A 24,394-nucleotide genomic window follows, 5' to 3' on the forward strand; every position below is an offset into this window, starting at 1 on the left:
GATTGATGAATTATTTATGATGCATTCTACTTAGAAGTGTCCTTTAAAGTAAATTGATGTTCACCTGAAATACAATTATGCTAAGACAGAGAGAGCAATCAATCTTAGCTGTTCTTAGTAAGCTTTTCATTCTGAAATTTAAATAAACTACATATGGGATCAGGTCATATTTTAGTAGTGTAATTCTATCTTTACCCAAAATAAACCAAAAGATAAAATACAAAGCAAGAGTTAAATATGTTATGACAAAGCTATAAATACGTTAACACAACAGAGAAAAAATATATAAATTTCTTGAAGAATAATTTCCCTTAGAAAGTTTTTTTACTGAATTGTCCCAGCAGGGGTTGAAATTTACTTTAAAATCAGCTCTTCCCATTAGGGACACCTTCAGAATAGCTGAATTCCATTGAACCTGTTTGCGGGTGCTAAAGTCTCTATTCTGATCACATAGTTAGGAAAACCTTTTTTCTCCAGGTGTGCCCTCCATGAATATCAACTGTCTGGAGAAACGTCCTTCCTTATCCCCACTCCTTTGTTTTTCCCACTGAAGTTGTAGCAGACAGTACAGTTCCAGAAAATATCTAAGCTTTCATAAGGGCTACACAAGTTGATGTGAAATCATTTTCTGTATACAATTTTTATTGTTTTCTTTTCTCACTTGTGTGTATAGATTTGCTTGGCAGATTGAATAACTATAGTTATGTTATCTGGAAAGGATTGTTGTTTTGCAACATTTTTCTTTATCTTGTCACAATTTCTATAGTATGCAAAATACATCAATATATAATTCACCCTTTTCTACTGACCCAGTCTGTTCAGTTTTATCTGAAACAGTTAGACTATACCCTCTGACTCCCATTATATTAAATTTTCATTTGAAGCTTGTTTTAATGTGTGCACCTTTATGCTCTGATACTTGATTTGGTTAATTTTCAACTGTGGGACTCTGTGTTTGTCAACATTGCATTTCATTTGCCTTGTGACATCTCATTGATCAGATAGATCTTTATCCTTCGGTACTTCCCTTGCAGCTTTATTTATATTCATCACTCAAACTGATTTAGTGTATCATCAGCAGTTTGGATTAGTTTACAGTAGATCCCTACGTCTAAGTGATAAATTATCATCTCTTGTGCATGAAGATGTATGGAATACAGTTTGGAAATGACCTCCTGAACAGACACTTCATGTCATGGTACTAAGTGGTCACAGAGTTGATATTAATATATTTCCCATCCACAAGGCTCTGGGGAGTGTTGGTTTACATGTTGTTGAAAGAGCTAATCTGGACTGTCAGCACTTACCTCTGCTGGAAAATCTATTAATTGCCTTTACATTAACCATGGATATTTCTATGTTGACAAATGGAAGTTTATATTTGCAGACAGAGCCAGGGTTAGATTTATAGGTGTCGGCATCCCAAGTTGCAGACAGTATATTTTTCATATGTTTTCCCCTCCCTCCCTCCCTCTTCCTCTCTTCCTTCCTCCCTCTCTTCCTTTCTTCTTTCTTCCCTCCTCCATCTTTCCTTTCCTTTTTTTTCTTTTTGTTTTAGTACTTGGACCTTAGCCCTGATGTTTCACACAGGGACAATAGTATAATGGTGGTTTCTTCTAAAACTTGTGTTCTCTTGTATTTTTTAAATCCTAATTAACCATCTTAAGCTCTTTTGGGAACAAAGCAAACATTTTTTTACAAGCACAAATATATAAAATATGATATATTTACACGATATAAATTTAAAATATAATATAAATAAATATATGATATATCATAATAAATATACATAGATATAAAATAAACTATAAATATATTTGTATATTAAACATGATAATAATATAGAAAGATGGGTCCGTTCACATGTTTATATTTAACTTAGCAAGTATTTGAGTATGGATTCAACTACATTTTTCTAACTTTTATAATATTTTGTATTGGACAACATATTTCAGGTTTCAACTTACACGTATATCCTTCAGTAGGAAGGGACTCCTAGTACCCATAAATCTATTCGATCAGCTATCAGAAAGTCTGGTGGTAAACACTTTTATAGTGAATAATCACAACTTTCCTTGATCTGATCTTCTTGATTTTTTGGTCTACTTCCCTTATCTCTTGAATTTTGTCTGATGCTTAAATGGTTCAGTCTTGCATAATTTTTAAAATAAGTTGCCTCAAAACTTCTTACAGTATGTAATAGATAGAACATACATTCTATCTATTTAGAATGTAATAGACAGTATATACAGTCATAAAAAATTAGTCCTGACTACCATTAATGTCAGCTTCCGTTTTGTTTTGATGTTTAAATTGAAAGCGGAACACAGCAAACGAAGCTTAAACCCTTGTTGGATCATGTATGCCACTCGTAAATAATACATTTTTTAAAACATAGAAATACTTGTATTTTTGCAAACTCTGTATAGCTATTGCTCTTCCATAATCGATTTCCCAAATCAATAGCTGGCATATTTGGGGACACAAGAGGCAATGGAATAAGTAGAGAGAAACAATTCTTATTCCTGTTTCTAATTAATGATGGGCTTTCTGCTAGTAACTAAACCTTTCGTGGCCTCTGACTTTATAGTTACAAAATGCAAGAGTAGAATTAAATGCTCTCTAAGTTTTTTTCATCTTTCAAATTCTCTGCATCTAAGACATTTAATGCATTTTACTAGCTAGACAATTTGGGTTTGATACTTTAATTTAGGACAGCTATTTCAATTTGATGGGAAAATTTGTTAACTAGATGTGCAAAAGTGTCCTTGAATCTTCAGTTAATCATCTGAGTATTAAGACTATTTGGCTTTGACCCTGTTGGGAGGGTTAGTGGAGTGAAAGTCAGGAAAGCCACCGCTAGATTTCAGAAAATCAAGAAATCTTGGTGTCACAGAGAAACAACACCCATACACGCAGTGTAGCTCTAGTCAGGTTTTGGGAGGGAGTGAACTTAGATGTGGTTGTTCAATTCACCATCGTAATCCAGAAGTCCTTGAATCACTTTCTTCAGTTGGCTTTGGTGGCACTGTGTTCTGTGTGTCATCTTAGTTTACCTCATGCTCAAACCCTATTACTGTAAGAATTGCTGAATCTTTCTGAAATTCTCACATTTTTAATTTCCTAGGCTTCTTATTGTTTAAGTACATATATATTAATTTTCACCCATATGTAGCAATGTTTATGTGTATAGATCCACTAAATTAGGATCTACTTCTTTTACCTTGTTTTTATAATTTAAGCTTCCACAGCTCAAATCCTCGTTCTTACATAAGTATTCTAGGCTTCTTTTTAAAGTAAATAATTCAGATAAGGATTCTTTTAGATAGAATTGTTTCACATGAATTTAACCTTTCTTAATTCATTTTTACTTGTTTTAATCCCCCTAGTAACATTTTTTAAATTTTTCTTTGAGTTTTTTGGAAATAAAAGAATAAAGCTATAATTTTGAAATCCTCAGATAACATTGATTGGCTCAGTAGCTATTAAAAAATAATTAGTACATAACTACTGCTTTTTCTTTTCAAACAAAACAATATTGTTTTAATGATCTACAGTACCATTCTTCATGTTGTTATGAGGCAACACCAGGGAACTGAAATTATGAAGAAAGATCATTGCTAAACTTGATATAAGCTCACTCTGAAATCCATGTCAGAAAGTGAGTCACCCTCCTGCTTATCTAATGAGGGTAATTCAATATCATTTAAAATATGGTTGAATAAAGAAAGATTTCTCTTGATTAGTATTTAACTGCTCTTTTCCATAAGGTAACCTACAAAAAGATGTTTGCCTCCAATTATCAGGGTGGAAATTGCTTATGCAAATCAATGTAAGGCAATGAGGTGTGGATAGAAAGCAAAAGGGAAATATCATTATTATTGGTTTGTGCTCATAAAATTCTGATAGCCTGAAGGTAATGACAGCACAAAGCTATAGGGATTATTAGTAGCAACAACATACTAAATAACTTGTGCTCCAGTGAGAAGTTATATGTTAACATATGTACACAGGATTTTTATTTGAAAACTGCAAGCTTATGTTTGTGAAAGAGTGTTTGCTCCCTTGCATGTAGGTTTTTAGATAAATAAAAAGTCAGAAAATAACAGAGGAACAGAGACCATGTGTCAAAGTTAATTTCCTTTCTGAAGAGATATTATTGGCTTTTATCCAGATAGTAGCTGAATCATGCTTAATCTAAAATTAAATGACCATAGATAGGTTTTGTTCAATTTCTCCGTGTTTCACTTAAATCACTGTGCAGTTTTAGGTATGGTATAGGTAGAAAGGTTAACTCATCATAATAATTTTTTGTGATCAGTCAATACCATGTGATTATAATACTATCATTGATGATGTTTAGTCATTGGATTTGACCTAATTAACATTTAACTTATTAAAGACCAACTACAAAGCTAAAATTAATGAGTATGCTATAGAGAAAAATATTAATTTTAAGGAAAGATTCCATGGATTTGAGAATCAAGAATATTATCTCTAATAAAAATCAAGTACTTTAAAAAATTAAATAGCAATAGCTATTCATATTTCTCAATCAGAGAAAATAACTTCTATAACTCAATTTCAATGAATTTGTTTGTATACAGCTACTGATTGAATCCTTATCATTTTGCCTCTGAATTAAATGTTGTTAGTTGACTACTGTGACTGTATAGCATTAACTAAAAAGCCTTCATTAGTAATGACATATATCTCTATTTGTTCATCCCACAAGCATTGACCCGGTTTAATGGGAGGTTTTAGAAACTTATTCTTACTGGTTTTCTTTTGCCTGTTCGTTAAGAGCTCAAGATATGTTATTCATTTTAACTCATAGGGTTGATACTATAAAATGATGTTTTTGATACCTTTAAAATGTATTTGTGAAATGATTTGACACATTTGGCTAATGGGTGATATATTCGTATATTGGTATGCGTGTAAATGCATACACATCAGTGAATTGTACACACTGGGGTATGTATACCTATCTGCAAACACCCTCTCCCCTTGTAAATGTTACCATTTGGTTAGATTGCTAGTTCAGAGGTACAATAAACTTGCCTTAGAGGCATTTTTCTCTAATCTACTTAGCTCTTGCATCAGCAGTTTTCTTTCGTTTCCTTTTTTAATTTATTTTTTCTCTTATTTTATGTTCTCTTTTCAGAATGTTCATGTAATAGCCTAGAAGTATATATTTGGCAATGTTGAAAGTTTTGATGCTAAAGAAACCTTCTAGGTTGGGAAGTTTTTTTTTCTTTTTTACTCACATTTTCATAATTGCTTGGTGGTTTTAGTATAGAGTCTAATACTAGTATTATGGCATAGATGTACATAATATTTTTAGCTTTTTCCTTGTTGGCAAACATTTAGATTGCTTTCCAATTTTTGTTAAATAAACCACACTGTAGCAATTTTTAAATTATAGATTTTCCCATTATATTTTGATTGCCTTTTCATCTACATTTCTCAAAGCATATTATCAATTTTTCTTCTGAAATATTAAGTCAATATATAATGGTAGAAATAAAGTTTGAAGTTCTCTTTTTACAATACACTAAGCAAACAACATTGTGTCTTATTTTCAAAATAAATTTCTTACTAATTTAATAAGTAAAATATTGCTATTTCAGTGTATATATTTTTATCACAATTGAGGTTGAAAACTTTTCATATATTCTCTTGCATTTCACTCTTATCACTTGCTTTTTTATGACATATTTATCCATGTGTTTATCTGTGTAAAAAACTGAAGTTCTACTTTTTTATAACATAACTATTTATAAATATTCAACAGTTATAAAAATAATGAACCATAACATTTATACAACTTCTTTTCCCTATCATATCTAAATGTCAAAATTATTGTTCTGAAAAACCATATGTTATAAATTAGTGGCTTAAGAGGTGTAAGCCTAAGATAAGATAGATATCTATCTTAGCCTAGATAGATATCTATCTATCTTACAAAAGGTTCAAATGTATTCAAAATTCCATGTTGATCTACCTCTGTGTTTCTGTCTATGGAAGAGAAGGCTCTGTGTTAGTATGACACACAAAGAAATGGGGATATCCATTTGTCATCCTGCATCTCATTTCCTTTTGCAATCAGTCTCTCGTATTCATCTTTTCTCTTCTGCTCAAGGTCTCTCTCTATGATTATGTTACAGATCATTTTTCCCCTCTTAAGAGCAATAACTCATTTTAGTGTTAAAAACTTTTCTTAGTGCTTTGTGCTAATAAACCAAAATTGTGATTTCTCTTGCTGTATCAGCTCTCTTTAGTTTTATATCCACGTTGTTCACCCATCAGATATGTTCAGTTACTCATTTATTCCACACGTATTTATTACATAGCCGCTCAATGTTAGACACTCTGATAAATAATAAGCATTCAGGGCATGCTACACACAGCAGATATGCCTCCTGATCTCATGAATCATATCACTGGATAAGATTGATGCTAAAAAGGAAAAGAGCAAATACAGGCCTATTTACTAAGTGTGCTAAATGCTAGGCAGGAAAAAAATCGGATGTTGTATGATAACATATGGGTGGGTGGGTCAGGTAACTTTAGGTTAGGTGTTTAGAAAATCCTCCTTGGAAAGAATGCATGTGTCTTCAGTTCTGAAGGGTGAGAAAGAGGTGGGGGTCCGGGGAGATCATTCCAGAAAGATGGAAGGGCTTGTGCAAAGGGCTGAGGGAAGGAACTGAGCATTTTCAAGGAAAATAAAGAAACTAATGTAGACGAGCAGCGTTAGTAGGGGCAAGAGATGAGGGGGGAGATGAGGGCAGGAGCTAATTGTGGGATGCCAAAGTGCACTGTGCTTAAGAGGGTTGGGTTTTATTCTGAGTGCAGTGGGAGGCTATTCAACAGTTTTAAAGCTGGGATGTAGCATGGCTCCATTTATATTTAAAATAGTTATCTGACTAATTGTAATAATACATTGGGATTGGAGCAATCAGCATACCAAGAGAGGAGGAATCAGGTAATAAAATTAGGAAGATATTTTAATATTCGGGTGAGAGATGACAGAGGCTTAAATAGTTAGTAGAGGTACAGAGACATGGATGGATTCAAAATGTTTTTTGAAGGGAGAATGAAATGGACCTTGGTATAGATTGGGTGAAGAGTGTGGTAGTTGAGAGATGAGGAAGAAAAAGTACCTAGGAATGATTCTGAAGTTTCTGGGTTGAAGGCCTGAGACCAAGCCCTGAAGGGCTGTAGCAGTTGGAGGTTGAAGGAAGAGGAAGGGGCTGGTAAAAAAGACTGAGGTGGAATAAATAGTCAGAGAGGCAGGCAGAACACCAAGGGTATGGTGTTACTCGTGTCAAGAAAAAAACCTATTATTTCAATAAAAAGAAAGTGATCAAGAAGGTTAAATGCAGCCAAGGGATAGAGCAGAATAAAGACTAAAAAGTGTTCCTTTTGGCAGTTTGCAACCTAATGACTTCAGTGGAATGGGTTAAAGAGTGTCATACAGAGTAAAGTAAATCAGAAAGAGAAAAACAAATGTATATTAATGCATATATGTGGAATCTAGAAAAATGGTATAGATGATCTTATTTGCAAAGCAGAAATAGAGACATAGACGTAGAGAACAAATGTATGGATACCAAGGGGGAAGAGGGAGTCCGGAGGAATTAGGAGACTGGGATTGACACATATACACTATTGATACTATGTATAAAATAGATAACTAATGAGAACATAATGTATAGCTCAGGGAACTCTACTTAATGTCCTGTGGGGACCTAAATGGGAAGGAAATCCAAAAAGGAGGGGGTATATGTATATGTATAGCTGATTCATTTTGCTGTACAGTAGAAACTAACACACGTTGCAAAGCAACTATACCCCAATAAAAATTAATCTAAAAAAAAATAAGAGTGGATGGGAAATACCTAAGTAGAGATAGTGTATGTAGGATAAAATTTTTTAAATTTTCCAAGGAAGGAGATCAGAAAAACAGGGTAGGTAGTTAGAGGAGGATACGGGCTAAGGAAAGTTTCTGTTTTGTTTTTTAAAGATGGGAGACGGTTGTACTCATTTTAGGCTGGTAGAGAAGTAGTCGGGACAGAAGAGTTTGATAATGTTGCAGAAGAAAGAGACAACTGGGATTTTGGTTCTTGAGACAGTAAAAAGACTGGTCTTTGATAGGAGAGACCCTTCCAGTAAATTTGGAAATTGGAAAATAAAGGAGTTCATTTTCTGATGAATTCTTTTTTTTTTAAATTAATTAATTAATTAATTATGCCACACTTTGAGGTTTGTGGGATCTTAGTTCCCTTACCAGGGATCAAACCTGAGGTCACAGCAGTGAAAACACCAAATCCTAACCACTGGACCACCAGGGAATTCCAAATTCTGTGTTTTTAGTGTATCTGAGGCAAGGTCAATAGCTGAAAGTGAGGTAATGCTGCCCAGTAGACAGATTTGAATATTGAGGATTGGGAAGAATAGGAAGGCATGGCTGCCTGGTTTTATTGAGTGCCTATTTGAGTTTGGTGCTTATGAAATTTATAAGAAAGCACAGGGGCTTTCCTGGTGGTGCAGTGGTTAAGAATCTGCCTGCCAATGCACGGGACACGGGTTCGAGCCCTGGTCCCGGAAGATCCCACATGCCGCAGAGCAACTAAGCCCGTGCTCCACAACTACTGAGCCTGTGCTCTACAGCCCTCAAGCCACAGCTACTGAAGCCCGTGCGCCTAGAGCCCATGCTCTGCAACAAGAGAAGCCACCGCAATGAGAAGCCCATGCCCTGCAACGAAGAGTAGCCTCAGCTTGCCACAACTAGAGAATGCCTGTGGGCAGCAACGAAGACCCAACGCAGCCAAAAACAAACAAACAAACAAACAAATAAATACGGTGAGCCAGTTTTTATTTAAAAAAAAAAGAAAACACAACTGCTCAATTGCCTTATTTTTTCCTGTGATGCTCAGCTGTATGGGTACAGGTTTGAAGAAGGCAAATACTTGAATTCATCCAGGAATGGGATATTTGCCAACTAGTCTAATTGAAAAACAGAGCTGCAAAGGAGATGAGGCTGTTTGTTAGGAATTAAGATAAACTATGAAATAGAAGCTGGATAACCAGGGAAACAAAACCAGGAAGGATCTGATAGACAAATACCCGCCATTAGTAATGTTAACAGTAAATAACATATTAGTAAGTGTATATTATTTTAACACTGAATAAAAGAAATCCCTCATGCTTCTGAGCATATGGGAAATTTAGTCTGTCCTTATGGAATTCCCCTTATGTCATGCCCATTCATAGGAGAATGTTCCAGGGAACTTTATCAGGCCAGAACATACAGCGAAGAATGTCTGTTCTCATCCACACTGATAGTCAGTCATATTAGTTTCAGGAAAGAAGTGAGATAGTGCACGCTGCCCGAATGTTCGGTATGTATCTTGCCCAACCCTTGCCTTTCTGGTCACCTGGAGGTTAGTGTCTTTGCTGCTTTAGTGCTCCCTTAGGTATGGCTATTTTGTGCTGAGGAACCTAACTAGTGCCCCCATTTCATGGACCCCTCCCCCCATTAGTGGTCTTGTCACCTCAGTAGACCTCGGCGAAAAACAGAGTTCTAGACCTCACAGTCTCTTTCTTTCTCCACCCTTGGATAAGGGAAGGTTTCTAAGCTTTTCTCAAGTCTAAAGAAGCTTTGATCTCAATTTTTTTTCTTGCAATTTTACTTTTTAAAAGTAAAAAACAATGTCCTCTGGGCACTTTCCTCCTACAAGTTAGTCCAGTTAATTTCCTTGGGCCTCTAGAACGTTTTGACTTCTCTTGGAGGTTAGGGTTGAAGAAGAAGATGTTGACTCTAGACTTTCTTCCCTTGAGCTTGATCTTAAAATAACTAACGTTTCTTGGGTTCTTTGTGTGGCAGGCTTTTTCTTCCTGAGTGCTTTACTTGTTTTATGTCATTTTCTATGCACACTGTTCTCAAGTAAGTGCTGTATTATCTACTTTTTCCAGTTGAAGAAATTAAGGTTTAGAGAAAATAGATATCTTACCCAAGATCACATGGCTGGTAAGGATTGGCCTGAATTCTTAGTTTTTCTGAATATGCACACTACCTCTTTCTCAACTGAGTTTCATTGTCTTCTCAGCGAGTCAGCAGCACCGGCGCTGAGTGAGAGAACTCCCTGTACGTGGCCTGCAGTCAGTGGGTATCTTGATTTACAAAAGGCAGTATATTCTGACCGGCCAGGATATACTTTATCTGTTTTGTGAGCTTGCTGTGGTCCAAACACTTTACCAGGGCATTCAGAAAAAGCAATTCACAAACTTCAGTTTTACCAATAGATTCATTTTATGTCTCAGTAATATTTCAAGCTAGCAGCAGAAGTGAGAGGTGGGGATATTTTAGTACCCCAGAACACCCCTATAGACTTAACATTCACGCTATTTTGCTGACAGGTGTAGGACCCTGTCAGGTTGTTCTGGGATGGAGTACAAATTCAACAGTGGCAATATTGCGCCTCTGGTGATGCTCCTGCATGTTGGGGCATTGATGGTATGATCTATAATTGCTAAATAAAAGATAGGCGAAAACAGAACTGAAGTGAGAATACGCCATTGTCTGTAATTTCAGGCAAACAGACAAAAAAAACTTTCATGGGCTAGCAGGTTGTTTTGATTTAAAATTTTCTGGCATATTTCACAGTCCTTTAAGAGAGTATACTGATTTTACAAAATTTACACTCATTAGGTGGAGTAATGGATTTTTAAAACATGTGAAATGCCCTTTTGTTCCTATGGAAATATCTGAATATTCCTATATCTAAGTAAGCAACTTCTGAAAGTAAATTTAAGTTAAGCACACATTTAAAAAATCAAAATCAAAATGGCCTGCAAACAATGATATAACTGACTTTTCAACTATTATCATCGTAGCTATTCAAACAACTTTCCTTCCTAAATTCCACCTCTTTTTTTATTGTATCCTGTGGTCAGAAACTGCTGTACCTCAGAATGTTTGGTAATGGTTTCTATTTTACTGGATTTCCTCCTTGGAAACTTGTTATAATTTAATAATAAAAATTTAATAATTATTTATTCCTTTTATCCTTGGTTCTTATCTAGTAGAATTAAAATGTAAACATTCTTTTATTTTGCATAGTGCTTTTTCAGTACTTGGCTACTTGTTTTTACTTAATTTCATAATCTCCAACCAGTATTCAGACATTAACAAAAGTAATATTTTGATCTATAGCCTAGCTTTCTTGTGTTTTAGTTGGTCATCCGTCACTGTCTTAGTCTTTTACTTCTGTTTCTCAAGGTCAGGGAATGTAGAAGCATCCTCTGAAATGCATGGCCAGGCTTCAAATGGGTTTTGTCCAACCCTTGTGTGACATTGCTGTGATCTGGCAGCTTTTAGTCTGCTTTTGTTGTTGTCTATGGATCCCTTTAAGATCACTTTACCCTAATAATGCCCACACTTAGAAATATTTAATTCTAGACCTTATGGGTCCCAATTTAAAAGCCTCTGCTCTAGAAGCTTTGTTTAAGACACAAGTTTTACAGAGTTTTATTTTTTATTCTTGTCACTCTCTGTGCACTCCTCTCTGTGGAACTTTCATATCTTTTTTCCCAACCTTCTTATCTGCCTCTTTTTTTTTAAACTATCCACCTCTTTCTTCCATACCTAATAATATAAAAGCCCAGTTGATTTACTAAATAGAACTGGGTGTTCTTTTTTTACGTTTTGCATAAGTCCTGAGAGATTGTTTCTATTTTTCTTGCTGAGGAAACCAAGAAAATGTAAGACATCTTTGTTTTGTATCACCCATTAGTGTTGTATCAGTCAGGATTTTGGGTTGCAAGCAACAGAAAGAAACTCTGACTAAATTAAGCAAAAAGGAATTTTTTGGAAGTATGTAGGGCAGTCCTTGGAATCATTGGGAAGTGTGGAGAGTCAGGCTTACAAAGCAGATAACAGGAACTAAAGGAGACTCGGAAATTAAGAAACCTAGCCAAGGTCATGTCACAGTACTGGCTGGTTCAGTTGCTGCCATTAGCATGGCTGTATCTGGACCCTCAGTGTCACCATTACAGGGAATGTAATTTCAGTGATTGCTGCTCCTTTGCATTGATCCTGTAGGATTAACAGTCCTGGGATGAAGTATCCACTTGTGTCCATGTTGTAGCTGACAGGAAGAGTGGAGAGGATGAGCATTTTGTCCCTTCCATTTCAAGTGAGAGAGCCCTCACTATCCTCTAAGATTCCATGATGAGTTAGTTATTGCCCTCATATAAAAGTGGTGTTTAAATACCAGAAAGCCAAAAGAATGACAAGTGCCCAGTACAAATATTTTGAGGTACAATTATTCTTAATAGAAAGGAACAATATTTTAAACCCTTGCTTCAAACTTCTTGTCACATAGTCAGAAAAGTCAGTGCTCGATTTACCTGGCGTTTCCCAGACTATTCTTGGAAGTAGAAAGGATCCTGCTTCCCAGGGTCACTGAGGCCTGGACTTGCATCCCTTGTCTCATTGGAGAAAACACTGTTGGTGGTCTACCCATAAGCTAGTCTCCTCTTCTTTCTTATAAACCAAATTTTTTTTTTTTTTTTTTGCTGTACGCGGGCCTCTCACTGCTGTGGCCTCTCCCGTTGCGGAGCACAGGCTCCGGACACACAGGCTCCGCGGCCATGGCTCGCGGGCCCAGCCGCTCCGCGGCATGTGGGATCTTCCGGGATCGGGGCACGAACCCGTGTCCCCTGCATCGGCAGGCGGACTCTCAACCACTGCGCCACCAGGGAAGCCCTAAACCAAATTTTGATTTGTTTGGATTCTCATCCTCATCTATATAATCATATACTTCATAGGACTGGGTCCTGACTTGTGCAATCCCCCCCCCAAAATTTCACTAACAGATTTTGTTTAGAGCACATGATAGAATTCGGCTAAACGGGAAACGTGCGGAGTTTGATGTAGGATTTGAGGGAGAGCTTTTCTGATTCTTAAACAGAGATTCTCAGGAAAAAAAATCCATATTTTCCTCTATGTGATGTTACATCTGAATGCGTGGGGTTGCTGCAGCCATCTAGCCCCAAATGTGAGGATAAAGCCAAAACTTAGGTAAAGATGGGGCCAAAAGAATTCCATAGGAAAAGAGCTGCGGCTCTATCTTACCTTCTTATAGTAGGAAAGAATAAATCTTGTTATTAAAGAAGTCATCCCAGGGTGGATTTTTTGTTATTTGCAGCTGAACACATACAAGCCAGTCCATACCTCTTTGATTTTTTTTTTTTTTTTTTTTTTTTTTTGCGGTACGCGGGCCTCTCACTGCTGTGGCCTCTCCCGTTGCAGAGCACAGGCTCCGGACGCGCAGGCTCAGCGGCCATGGCTCACGGGCCCAGCCGCTCCGCGGTATGTGGGATCCTCCCGGACCGGGGCACGAACCCGTGTCCCCTGCATCGGCAGGCGGACTCTGAACCACTGCGCCACCAGGGAAGCCCCCTCTTTGATTTTTATCAAACTGTCCCTCCGTGTCCTGAGGAATAAACCATTTATATGGTTGATCCTCTGTTTCAACATGCTGAAGGGCTCGTTAATAGTAGAGCAAGTATTCCATAATTATTTCCACATAAATCTTAAAAGATAATAGTGCTTTACTTCCTCAGCTCACTTTTTACTTTTCCCCTTGTCTTTATTAGTCCCATTGGCTTTTATATATAAAATGTTATGAACCGTGTCACTTGTTAGCAAAGAAAGTTAAACAAAAAACCGTCTCATACCCAATAGTTTACAGTCTTTTGATGACATCGGGGCCAACTGTATATATCATTGCAAGTTATATATCCGACAAATACTCACTGAAATAATAAATTAAGTATTTAGCATTTAAATATGACATTTAGGGGGAACATGATAGGTACAAGAAATCTCTCTTTACTGCATTGTCAGCTGTCTGCAGAAAGGCATACTGCATAAGGAAAGTCAGAAATCACACAAATATATTGAGCATCTACTGGGTACCAGGCTGGGCACATAGATGCTGGTTAAATAGTGGTAAACGGAATCACAGGGTCCTCACTCTCATGGAGTTTATAGACTATGTGGGCAGTCAAACTAGTAAACAGGCAATTATAACAGTGTGATAATTGCTCTTATATGGTGAAGCATGTAAGAATATAAGAGGGGTGCTTAACTCAGAATTAGGAAGGGGGTGAGAATGGGCAAGAAAGGATTCCCGAAGGACATGCACACTTGAGTCCTGGAGATTGAATTGAATTTAAACGGGCAAAGGAGAAAAGAGCGTGTGGAGAACTGCTTGTGCAGGGGACTAGAAAAGGGAGAAAATACGCATTAGACGTCTGCAAGAAAGGTGAAAATGGTTAAGTTGAGGCAGGCGGCCAACAAAGTAATGGATGAGACTGGAGAGGTACAGAGGGACCGGACTATAAGGGACACCTTTAAGTTACATTGAGGTCTGTTTGGACTATATTCTGAAGGCAGCAGGGATTCATACGTATATTTGATGAAAAGTATTCATGCATGACTGCGTGAAAGAGCTTAGATTTGAGAGGGACAAAGCAGAAGTAGTAGCAGTAGTAGTCATCTGGGCAAGATACTGTACAGCGGCTGCCAAACAGCTAAAAGGAAGGGGGACTATTAGGGGGCTATTTAGGATGTGGATCATTACCTGAACGTGGTGGAGAGGGAGAGAAAGGCATCAAGGATGACTCCTTGGTTGAGGTGGATGGAAGGGCCATCCCTGGGGAAGGGCTCCCAAAAGGAGCTGATATAGGGGAGGACAATGAGTTCAGCATTGAACATGACTCTTAGCCACCTGTGTGTCGTCTCGTAGATACTGGATTTGGGTCAGCAGTTGTGTGCACAGATGTGGGGTTTGGACACGGGCTGGAGTCTCTGAGTTCCAGTGTTTTGATTTATTAAGTGTTGATGATAACATCTAACTCATAAATGTCATCTTGGGGTTGAATGAAATAAGATATAAAGCAACTTAGTGCTAAAAGGGAAGCAAATATTGTTTTCATGTAACTGTGTTCTTTAATTATTATCATTAATGATGCTTTTGCTTTTGTTACTCAGTTTTCCAACCTGTAACCTGAAATGATTAATAAGATTATAGCAGCCACTGTCTATTGAATAGACATTACTGTGTTAAGCACTCTTTGCTTTTTAACACTGTACAGATATTAAATCATTTATTTCTCAGAAAAGTTCTATGCAGCAGGTATTTTTATTATCCTTATTTTCTAGATGTGAAGACAGGCACAAAGAGTTTAAGTGATTTGCCAGAGATCATACAACTAGGGAGTGTTGGAATATGGATTTGAACAAAGACAGTCAGACTCCCATTCCTGCACTTTATGTATCAGAATATACTTTTGCTTAACATGCTTTTAACTTTTTTAAAAATGTATTTATTTATTTATTTATTTGGCTGCACTGGGTCTTCGTTGCTGTGCGCGGGCTTTCTCTAGTTGCGGTGAGCAGTGACTACTCTTTGTTGTGGTGCGTGGGCTTATTGCGGTGGCTTTTCTTGTTGCGGAGCATAGGCTCTAGGTGCGCAGGCTTTAGTAGCTGTGGCATGCAGGCTCAGTAGTTGTGGCGCAGTGGCTTACTTGCTCTGCGGCATGTGGGATCTTCCCGGACCAGGGCTTGAACCCGTGTCCCCTGCATTGGCAGGGGATTCTTAACCACAGCGCCACCAGGGAAGTCCCTGCTTTTAACTTTTAATCAGTTTATATTGTTGTTTATGTTCCTTAAGAATATTCTAGTGGTCGTCTTGGTTTTACTCTTTTCAACAACTCTACTGTTTCTGAAATACTCTGTATAGAGAACCCACAATTCTCTTTACAGTGTTAGTATTAAATCATTCTTCTACTTTATATTATGTCATATCTACTGCTGATTGACTTTCATACACATAAATATAAATTTTCTTTTCAGGTTCATAACTCCAGCCATGTCCATATTCATTGACTTGTAGGTTTGACCAGAACTTAAAATCTTCTTATTCAATCTCATACCAAATATTTGATTCATCTTATCAAGTGGTTATTGTACCAAGACTTCCCCAGTTTCAGTCACAGAAACCTTCCTACACAAATCGCATCTCAGTATTTCTAGTTATTCTCAGTAAAATTTTCTCCACCACTGTTGCCCCAGCACCTGGTAAGCTGCCTGGCACATGCAAAGTGCACCATACATTTTGTGGGATGGACAAGTAAATAAATGATTGATCATCAAAAAACCACACTCACTATTCTCTTAAGTGGTTTTGTAATTCTACAAAGACAAAGCAAAATTTCCTCAATTCAAAATATGACTATATTTGTGCAAGAGGAAGGTTAAAATAACTAAGGAAAACATTTGAGTTTTTGCCATTTCAGCCTGCTTGAAATGTAAATTTGAACTTTATTCTGAATTGGGGAGAGAACCGAGAGCTCAAGTTGATGATCAGTATTGGGCCAAGGTCAACTCATATCATGAACTGTTGGATTTTTGTGATCTGTCTGTGAAGAGAAACATGTAGTTATGTATTGGACCTTTCAAGGTCTATGTAGTATTCCTTTGTTCCCTCTTTTGGATTATCCTAGCAGCACTATACATAAACAGAATCCAATAATAAATAGTTCTAATGTTAAAACTTTATTATTATAGCATTATTATTATTTATTTAAAATAAAATTTAAATTTATGTTTCATAATTCCTATTTTCCCCAAATTTATTCACTTAAGTGCTAAACAAGCATAAAAAATAATTCGGACAACTAAATCTGAAATAGCTGATTTAAATCCTGGTCCTTGAGTTCTAATTGGAAATGCCTCATGTGGCATGTTCAAAGCCAAAGTTAGGATTCAGATTGGTCATTCAGGCTTGTGTTTTTTCAGTAAAGTTATTTCTAACACCTGATGATGACGATGAGTTTGTGGTTGCTAAGTTAGTGTTGAGTACTGCATCTCTAGGAGTCTGATTAAGTGGGAGTTGCCATTTGCTGTGCTGTGAGTTACCAAGAAAGCTGAATCTGTCACAGGTGCTACAATTTGTATTTCAGAAAATTTGCTTCCCCAACTTTAATTATCCCCAAATTATTCCACTCTACATAAAGTACTGAAAGGAGTCAGCAAAATTTTTTCAGTTTAGTACTATGATGTAAATTAAGATTTTGTCTACTACCTAGGTGTTGTAGAGATAATGGAATTTCAGATGAAGGAGGGGACACTGTTTCATAATATAAAACACTGTTTTCTATTGATTTTTCCACTTTGAAATCAGAAAAAAAAATGCCAAGTAGCCATAACTAAATAACACATTCACAGTGACATAAACCACGCTTCTTAGAAGGGAACAGACATGAATCAGAAAGTGTGTATGTTAAACTACTAATGATTGAAAATGAGAAATGTGAAGTCCTAAGCTCAAAAATATTAAATAAACTTAGGATTGACCTTTTCTTATTAAATATTAATATGTGTTTCAAACTCATGGAAATATGTATATATCATTTTTGTATTAGGCAGCCTGTCCTTTGCAGAGAGACAGGGAACTGGACAAGTTGTGGAGATAGTCATCACCTTTTTGGCAAAACAATCCCTCTTCACATAAGAATATATCAGTCAGGTTGTTTTTTTCCTTTTTCCATAAAACAAGATATTTTTTTCAACACTTCAACATGAAAGCCTGATGAGAAAGTTTCCCCTAAATATTTCATTGCAGAGGTAGTTTCTTCAAAATTGCCTGAGTTTGACTTGCTAAATTAGAGGAAGATCTTTGACCCTGGAAATCCATAAAAGTGATTATGGCTATGAAAATAAATTTTAAGAGATTAGTATTGTTTGATGATTTAATTAAGAAATATGCTATAGTTCAATCTCTTTGGAATATTTTAAAATGAGATTCTTCACCTTTTTTGCACGTCTTTATCTTTGTGTTAAGGCAGTTCCAACAAATGGAAATGGTTAACCGAATTGAGAAATAAATGTGTTTACTGGAAATTGCTTAGCCTTTGAATTGTAATTACAATTTTATATTCTTTGTAGGATTACTTAACTATTCATAAGTATGGCAATGCAGCCAGAAATGATCTCTGGAATACACTATCAGAGGTAAAGTATAGGAAGCTTGAAAGCCAAAGCCTCTTCTTGAATATTTGAATGGAGTTTATAAAACATTCATAACTTTTATTGACACTGATGGTTTGTTTTTACTTTTTATATTTCCCTTTTCTTGATATTGCTTTCATGTATTATATTATAAGGATAATGAGTTTTAAAATTAATTCAGCTACAATGGTAGTTAAAGATATCTTGCCTACTTTCAAACATGATAATACTTCTGAAATATAATTTTAATAGGGTGTCAGATATTCATGTTTGAGTGAAATATGGATGGTAAAGAACTTTCTCTCTGTAAGTGAATAACAAGTATTTAAGTTTAATTCTAGACATACTGGGGATGCTTAAAGATGCTGCAAGTAAGTACTTGCTTTAACAATAAAATATATTTCATCTTCCATTAGGTAAAAACTTTAATGTTAATAAAGTTTTTATTTCTATGTATATATATATATATGCATGAAGCTTAAGCTAAGGCAAGAAGATTAATTTTACTAACACATTATATTAGTTTCACCGATTTTAAATGTTTTCATACTTAAGTAAATCATAAAAGTAAACATGAAAATGGTTTAATGTTAATTATGTTTATAGTTTATGTTTATAAAATTAATTTATACAATTTTGGTTATAAAGGCTTTAAAAAGGAATGGAAAGTATGTAAATATACAAGAAGTAATGGATCAGTGGACACTCCAGATGGGTTATCCTGTTATCACCATCTTGGGAAATACAACAGCAGAAAATAGAATAATAATTACACAGCAACATTTTATTTATGACATCAGTGCTAAAACTAAAGCACATGAACCTCAAAATAACAGGTACAACTCTGTTGTTTATGTGGAAAAATTGCTTTTGTTTTTTATGTTTCACTTTGCATTTTAACGTTTTAAAAATAATTGATAACAGAATTATGAAAAGTACTCAAAATATAGTTTTCATTTCTTTATTTACAGATGGTATTTTCATTTTGAACCCTCTTTTACTCCCATTTCCAGATATTTTAACTATCAAGGTGGCAGCATGCTAAAGTTATTTTAAGAAGACAGGATTTAAATTATGATGGTCATTTAAAACAATAATGTGTGCTTTTTTTTTTTACTTTTCCCTGTAAATGTTTTTTGAATTAAATTTAAGAAAGTTAAAATACTTTGAAGTGGATTAAATGGTATTGAGAAAACCAAGATTTGTAGAATAGACAAGAACAGAAACTAACAATCCAGAAAGGCTAGTTAAACAAACAAAAACCCACAACCAGACTAAGTAGTGTCTGAGCCAGAGGAACTCAAATTAGATCCATTTAAAATGGTCTAAGTATCAATGCCACTTAGGATCAAAATACATTCTCTGCCCTCACTTTTAGTGTTTAAAAACCATTAACACAACATACATAGAACTTGACTTGTTGTTACTTTAACTTTCATTTGAAATTCTTATTTAATTCCTGAAAATTCAGCATGTAGTGATTCTTTCCTAGTTCATGTTTTCCCACTCTTTTGTGCTTTATTAAAGCTGAGCCAAGGAAAGGTAGAATTTAAATCATTTCATTGTATTTTTTTCTAAGATATCCGGATAAGAGGTTGGGAGCGGGACAGGGAGGGATGGAGGTCAAAATTAATAAATAAAGTGAGGCGTTGGGATTAGACTGGTCATGCTGTCTCCCATTTGGTATATTAGGAATCTGATTTTATCATCCATCAGTATCTAGGATATGTGAAGCATGCATTAAGCTTTCTTTGTTATCTCTAAGAGGAATGAAAATCATACCTAAGTAGGGTAGCTCCAAGACAGGGTCCAGGTAGAAGTGACTGAGAAATTCATGAATGTTTTCTGGTGACTAAATTGGGAACTCACCTAAGAAAGTTTTGTCTTAAATCTCCTGCTCATTATATACACTGTCCTTCAGCAGACTGCCCTTGTAATCTAACTGTTTGCACCTGTGGAATACAGGGTATTATCCTGCCACACTGTCAGGATCTGACTCTGTCAACCCTTCACCCAGCCTGGATTCCTCACAGCTGCCAAACACTGCTTCTGGTCAACCACGGTCTGGCCCCAGGTGAAACCTGCTTAGGCATCAACCCTGGCCTTGTCAGGAATTACATAAAAACTACTTGACTGTGGCAAAGTTAGAGAGATTCAGGCCTTGCCTTTGAGAATGATCATTCTTACACAAGCATCACTGATGCAGAAAAACATAAAGGACATGCAGATGACAGAACAAATTTTGAACAAAAATACTCTGTCAACCTATAATATGAGCCAGATGTATCGGCCGCAAGTCTGACTCTTTAAAAGAAGGCTTTCTCCCAGTCTGCATAGGTATATATACCTATACAAAGCTGTTACAGAGCTTTGTTTTTGCTGGAGTTATAAAATCATGTGAATGGTTTTGAATGCTGAGAACTTGGCATAGAAAATATTGAGTGAGATAATGCATGGCATTCCATCAGTCTCAAAATTTATTTTATATCTATTTTGAAATAATAAAGTTTGCAGTTGAAATTTTAGTATTCAGTTTTATATTATTGATAATTTAATTCACTATAACATTGTGGTCAAATCTTCAATACCAATTCTATCTGCGCTTTGTCTGTAACCTTCTTAGATCTTTATCATATACTGCAAATAGTTAATGCAGTAAAACATGGTGCCCATTTACGCCAGGAAACCCATGAATTGTGGATATTTTCTGTGACAGTATAATCAATTCTTTGTCTTCAGTTTTGTCGAGGACACTGGAATGTCACTACAACATGCCTAGAGCATTTTTAATGTATATAGTAATCATATTTTTCATATATGGTAGCTATATTGCAGCATAGAAAGGAAAGATCTTTATATAATAATTGCATAAAGTTAGTTGATATGTGAAAGTGAGTAAAATATTTGCTAGCATTTTGGTATTTGGGAAATTGTGAATTTGTGTAGCTTTTTTTTCTTTATAAAGTTAATACATTGTAATGTTCAGTAATGTCTCCTATACATATGGAGCTTCTTGGAGTCCTGTGCTACAGAGAATTATATTTATCTCCTTTTGTTTTGGGTCCGATGATAGCAACCTCGGAACCATTTTTCATGGCATCTACATTAATGCTTCACTAATATTGGTACCATTTTTTAAAAAGTTTTTTCACTCCAGCTAAAATAAGCACCTACTCTTTTCTACCTTAACATAATCATTAGAATAAACATTGCTTTATTATAAAAATGTGACCTACGTTGAAGAGAGGTAGTCCCAGGAACAGTTAAATAAAAAATATCTTGAGAGTCTTTTGAAGTGCATTGTTTTTGTTTTTTTCTTCTTAAAATGAGATGACTAAAATTCAAGTTAAACTTAAGGGGCGGGGGCACAATTTAATTTCGCAGGTTCTTTTTTCTAGTTTCTTTTTTAACATAACTCACTGCAGTTTTGGATTTTTTTACAGCACACCACACAGAGCTTTTCACCCACAATGTTTAGGGTCTTCTAGCCTTTTAAGTTGTAATCATAAAGCAACATAATTGCCATGCTTTCTTTGATCTTAAAAATGAAATTTGTAGAAAGATCAAATATGTGTTGTTTGGAAAGTTAAGGAAAATAACTTGTATAGTATTGATAGTATAGCAATTCAGAAATAATATAAACTTCATATAGTGCTTGGTGATTTGTAATTTTTACTTTGTCTTTGTGACAATGTATAGATTTTGTGTATACATACACACACACACACACACACACACATAGAATAGAGGCCAAAAAACATTCTTAGGAAAAATATAGAGGGTATTTTAAAAGTTTTACAAAATGCCCCAATGTTTGTATCGCAATACCTTAAAGTTAACTTCTTTTTTTGCATCTGAACATTGCTATACAGTACAGTGTCTGCCATTTAGGAAGTTTCTTGTATGTGGAATTGTCTGTAAGCAACAATGGAGGTATTGATATGAATCTCTCCTTCTTGACTTTAGAGACTTTTGCTAAAACTCAAAATCAAAACATATCAATTTTTATTGTAATTTCTAGTTTCATTATTTAGAAGGATACAGTTTAAATAAATGTAAAATTATAAGTATGTTTATATTAGGAGCAAGTACTATTTCATAAATATTTTATGATCACGTTACAAAAAAGACACATTTATCCTTGAAGAGTTTTAAACATCTTCAATTTTATATATTTCTGGCCCTTTAACTGATATTTATTTGCCTTCAAAATTTAGTTGCCCCAACTCAATATAGACAATCTGTACTAAAAAAATCAATTTCATAAAGTTAATCTCTGTCTTATTATAGACTGATATAGTTCCTTTTATTTTACTTCAGTCTCATTCAATCCATTTCAATAGCAATTTATGGAAGCATTTCATTTCCAGGCTTTTGGAAGATATTAGGTACACAAAAATGAGTTCATAGTTTAATTCGAGAATCAGATGCAGAGTCAGGCATTGTTGTCTCTTACCTAATAATTTCAGTTAATCGAAAAGATTCATTAGTTTTAGAGAACAGCTATACATATTTATATATAAATTTATTATATAAATTCTCTGTATCTTCCTAACAATAAATCCATTATTAAATACTTGTGGCATATTCTTAGTATCATGTTATGAGCTTGGGGATATTTGTTAAAGAGTGTACATGGGTTGGCGTTCACCAATGTCTACCCTACAAACAATACCTGTTTCGCTACAATAGGTTGTTTATTTCCTGATCAATTGTCCGGAGTCCATTCAGTATAGCAGCATGTCTCCACATAGTTGACACTCAAAAATGTTTGTCTGATTAAGTATAGCATATACTTTTAAAATTTAGAATCTTAAACATATTAACTTTCTATGTTGGAGATAGCAGTTGGTATAACACTAGGAATTTCTTCCAGTCTTCCATTTGGATTTTTGCTATTACTAAATTCTGATTATTGTGAATGGGAGACATGAAATGATAAAATAATAATCAAATTCCATATGATAGATTTGGAGATGTCCTCTCCCATCAAAAGACATATTCATTCTATTTTTAGCTACATAGCCCCAGACATGTTCCCTGACAAATTCTCAATTCTCCATTAATTCCCATAGTTACTGAGCTCATAGTGTATTCTTATAGTTTTCAGGTCAGAAATATTTTTCTCATACTGCATATTGTTGACTATCCCTGTTGCTAATGGTGCAATGGTTGGTTAACACAACCTGGCTATATTTTAGGGGAACAAAATGTAGTCATTGGATTTTACCGTAAGACTATCCAATTTATCTCCCGCTGCTCATTTGAGGTTAAATTGATATTACTTCACGTACAAGTATAGGCCTAAATTTTTGTCCTATAAAAAGTCATGTTCTAGAAAACGCTTCTCTTTAATAGCTGAGACTCATGACTGATCCCTGCACATTGGTGGTTGATTTCACACATCAATTTGGAAATTCCATTTCAGAAAACAAAGCATTGTGTCCCATGGTGTTCTTTGTATTGATCTGGATTTTAGGGGGATCTGATCAGTTTTGCTTTTTGTCCCTACTTTGCTGAATAACTTTATCTGTGCTGTATTATCCTTTCTATACAATCTGACAAAGGTGTTTTTTAAGAATAGTTAAGTAAATGAGGAGAATGTTGAAATGTAAATGCATGAAACCACTGGAACGGGCATTAATCTAATGCAGAATCAAGTTGAAAGGAGTTATTTTAAGACTTTACTCAATATATGGTGCAGCTCAGATTTATAGATTTTAGCTACTTTTTATTCCTCATGTAAAATTCAAATCTTTTTTTCCAAGATAAATTGTTTTGTTGGTAGTCCATCTTTTGTGTTGAAATTAAAACTCTGAGAGTCCAAGTCTGCTTAGCGATATTGAAAGAGTGAATTCATCTTCTTGACCTATTCCTTACATTTATGACTGGGGAATTTAAAAAATTCTCCTAAAGAGAATAAGAAAAATCACATAGGAGGTACATAGGAAATGTTGTTTGTTTGTTGTAACCATTTTTATTCTTAAAGTTTCTCTTTTATTTTGCAGTTACCTGTGGCAGATCCCATTAACTATTGTGGTAGGAAATAGAAGCTATGTGTCTTCAGAAGCAATTATTTGGGTGTCTAACAAATCAGGTAAAAAATGTGTTCTCCCCTGAGAATTTGGTTTCAGATAATTGTTTAGCAACTTAACCTCTTGTATCAGCTGTTATAAAACTGTGAATAAAGACAAATTAGAAAGAGAATATAGAGGGATAACCTCTATAAATTTAAGTATAATATAGTATAGTTTCTACATACTCTAATTTCAGTCCACTGATATAATTATTAAATTTATTTGTGTC

The 24,394-nt window shown here is 35.2% G+C and overlaps 1 protein-coding gene across 1 annotated transcript in view; it reads left to right on the plus strand.

Annotated features, from left to right (window-relative positions):
- Nucleotides 1–24,394, plus strand: part of TRHDE (thyrotropin releasing hormone degrading enzyme) — a gene marked incomplete at its 5' end in the record, with an annotated part of 402,285 nt that overhangs the window by 293,979 nt on the left and 83,912 nt on the right. Inside the window, 3 exons of the mRNA XM_082636310.1 lie at nucleotides 18,026–18,091; nucleotides 18,737–18,924; nucleotides 24,097–24,185. Coding sequence (XP_082492436.1) covers nucleotides 18,026–18,091; nucleotides 18,737–18,924; nucleotides 24,097–24,185 — 343 coding nt within the window. The remainder of the gene's footprint in view (nucleotides 1–18,025; nucleotides 18,092–18,736; nucleotides 18,925–24,096; nucleotides 24,186–24,394) is intronic.

Source organism: Mesoplodon mirus (genome assembly GCF_964341445.2).
Source record: "Mesoplodon mirus genome assembly, chromosome: 11".
Classification (NCBI taxonomy): domain Eukaryota; kingdom Metazoa; phylum Chordata; class Mammalia; order Artiodactyla; family Ziphiidae; genus Mesoplodon; species Mesoplodon mirus.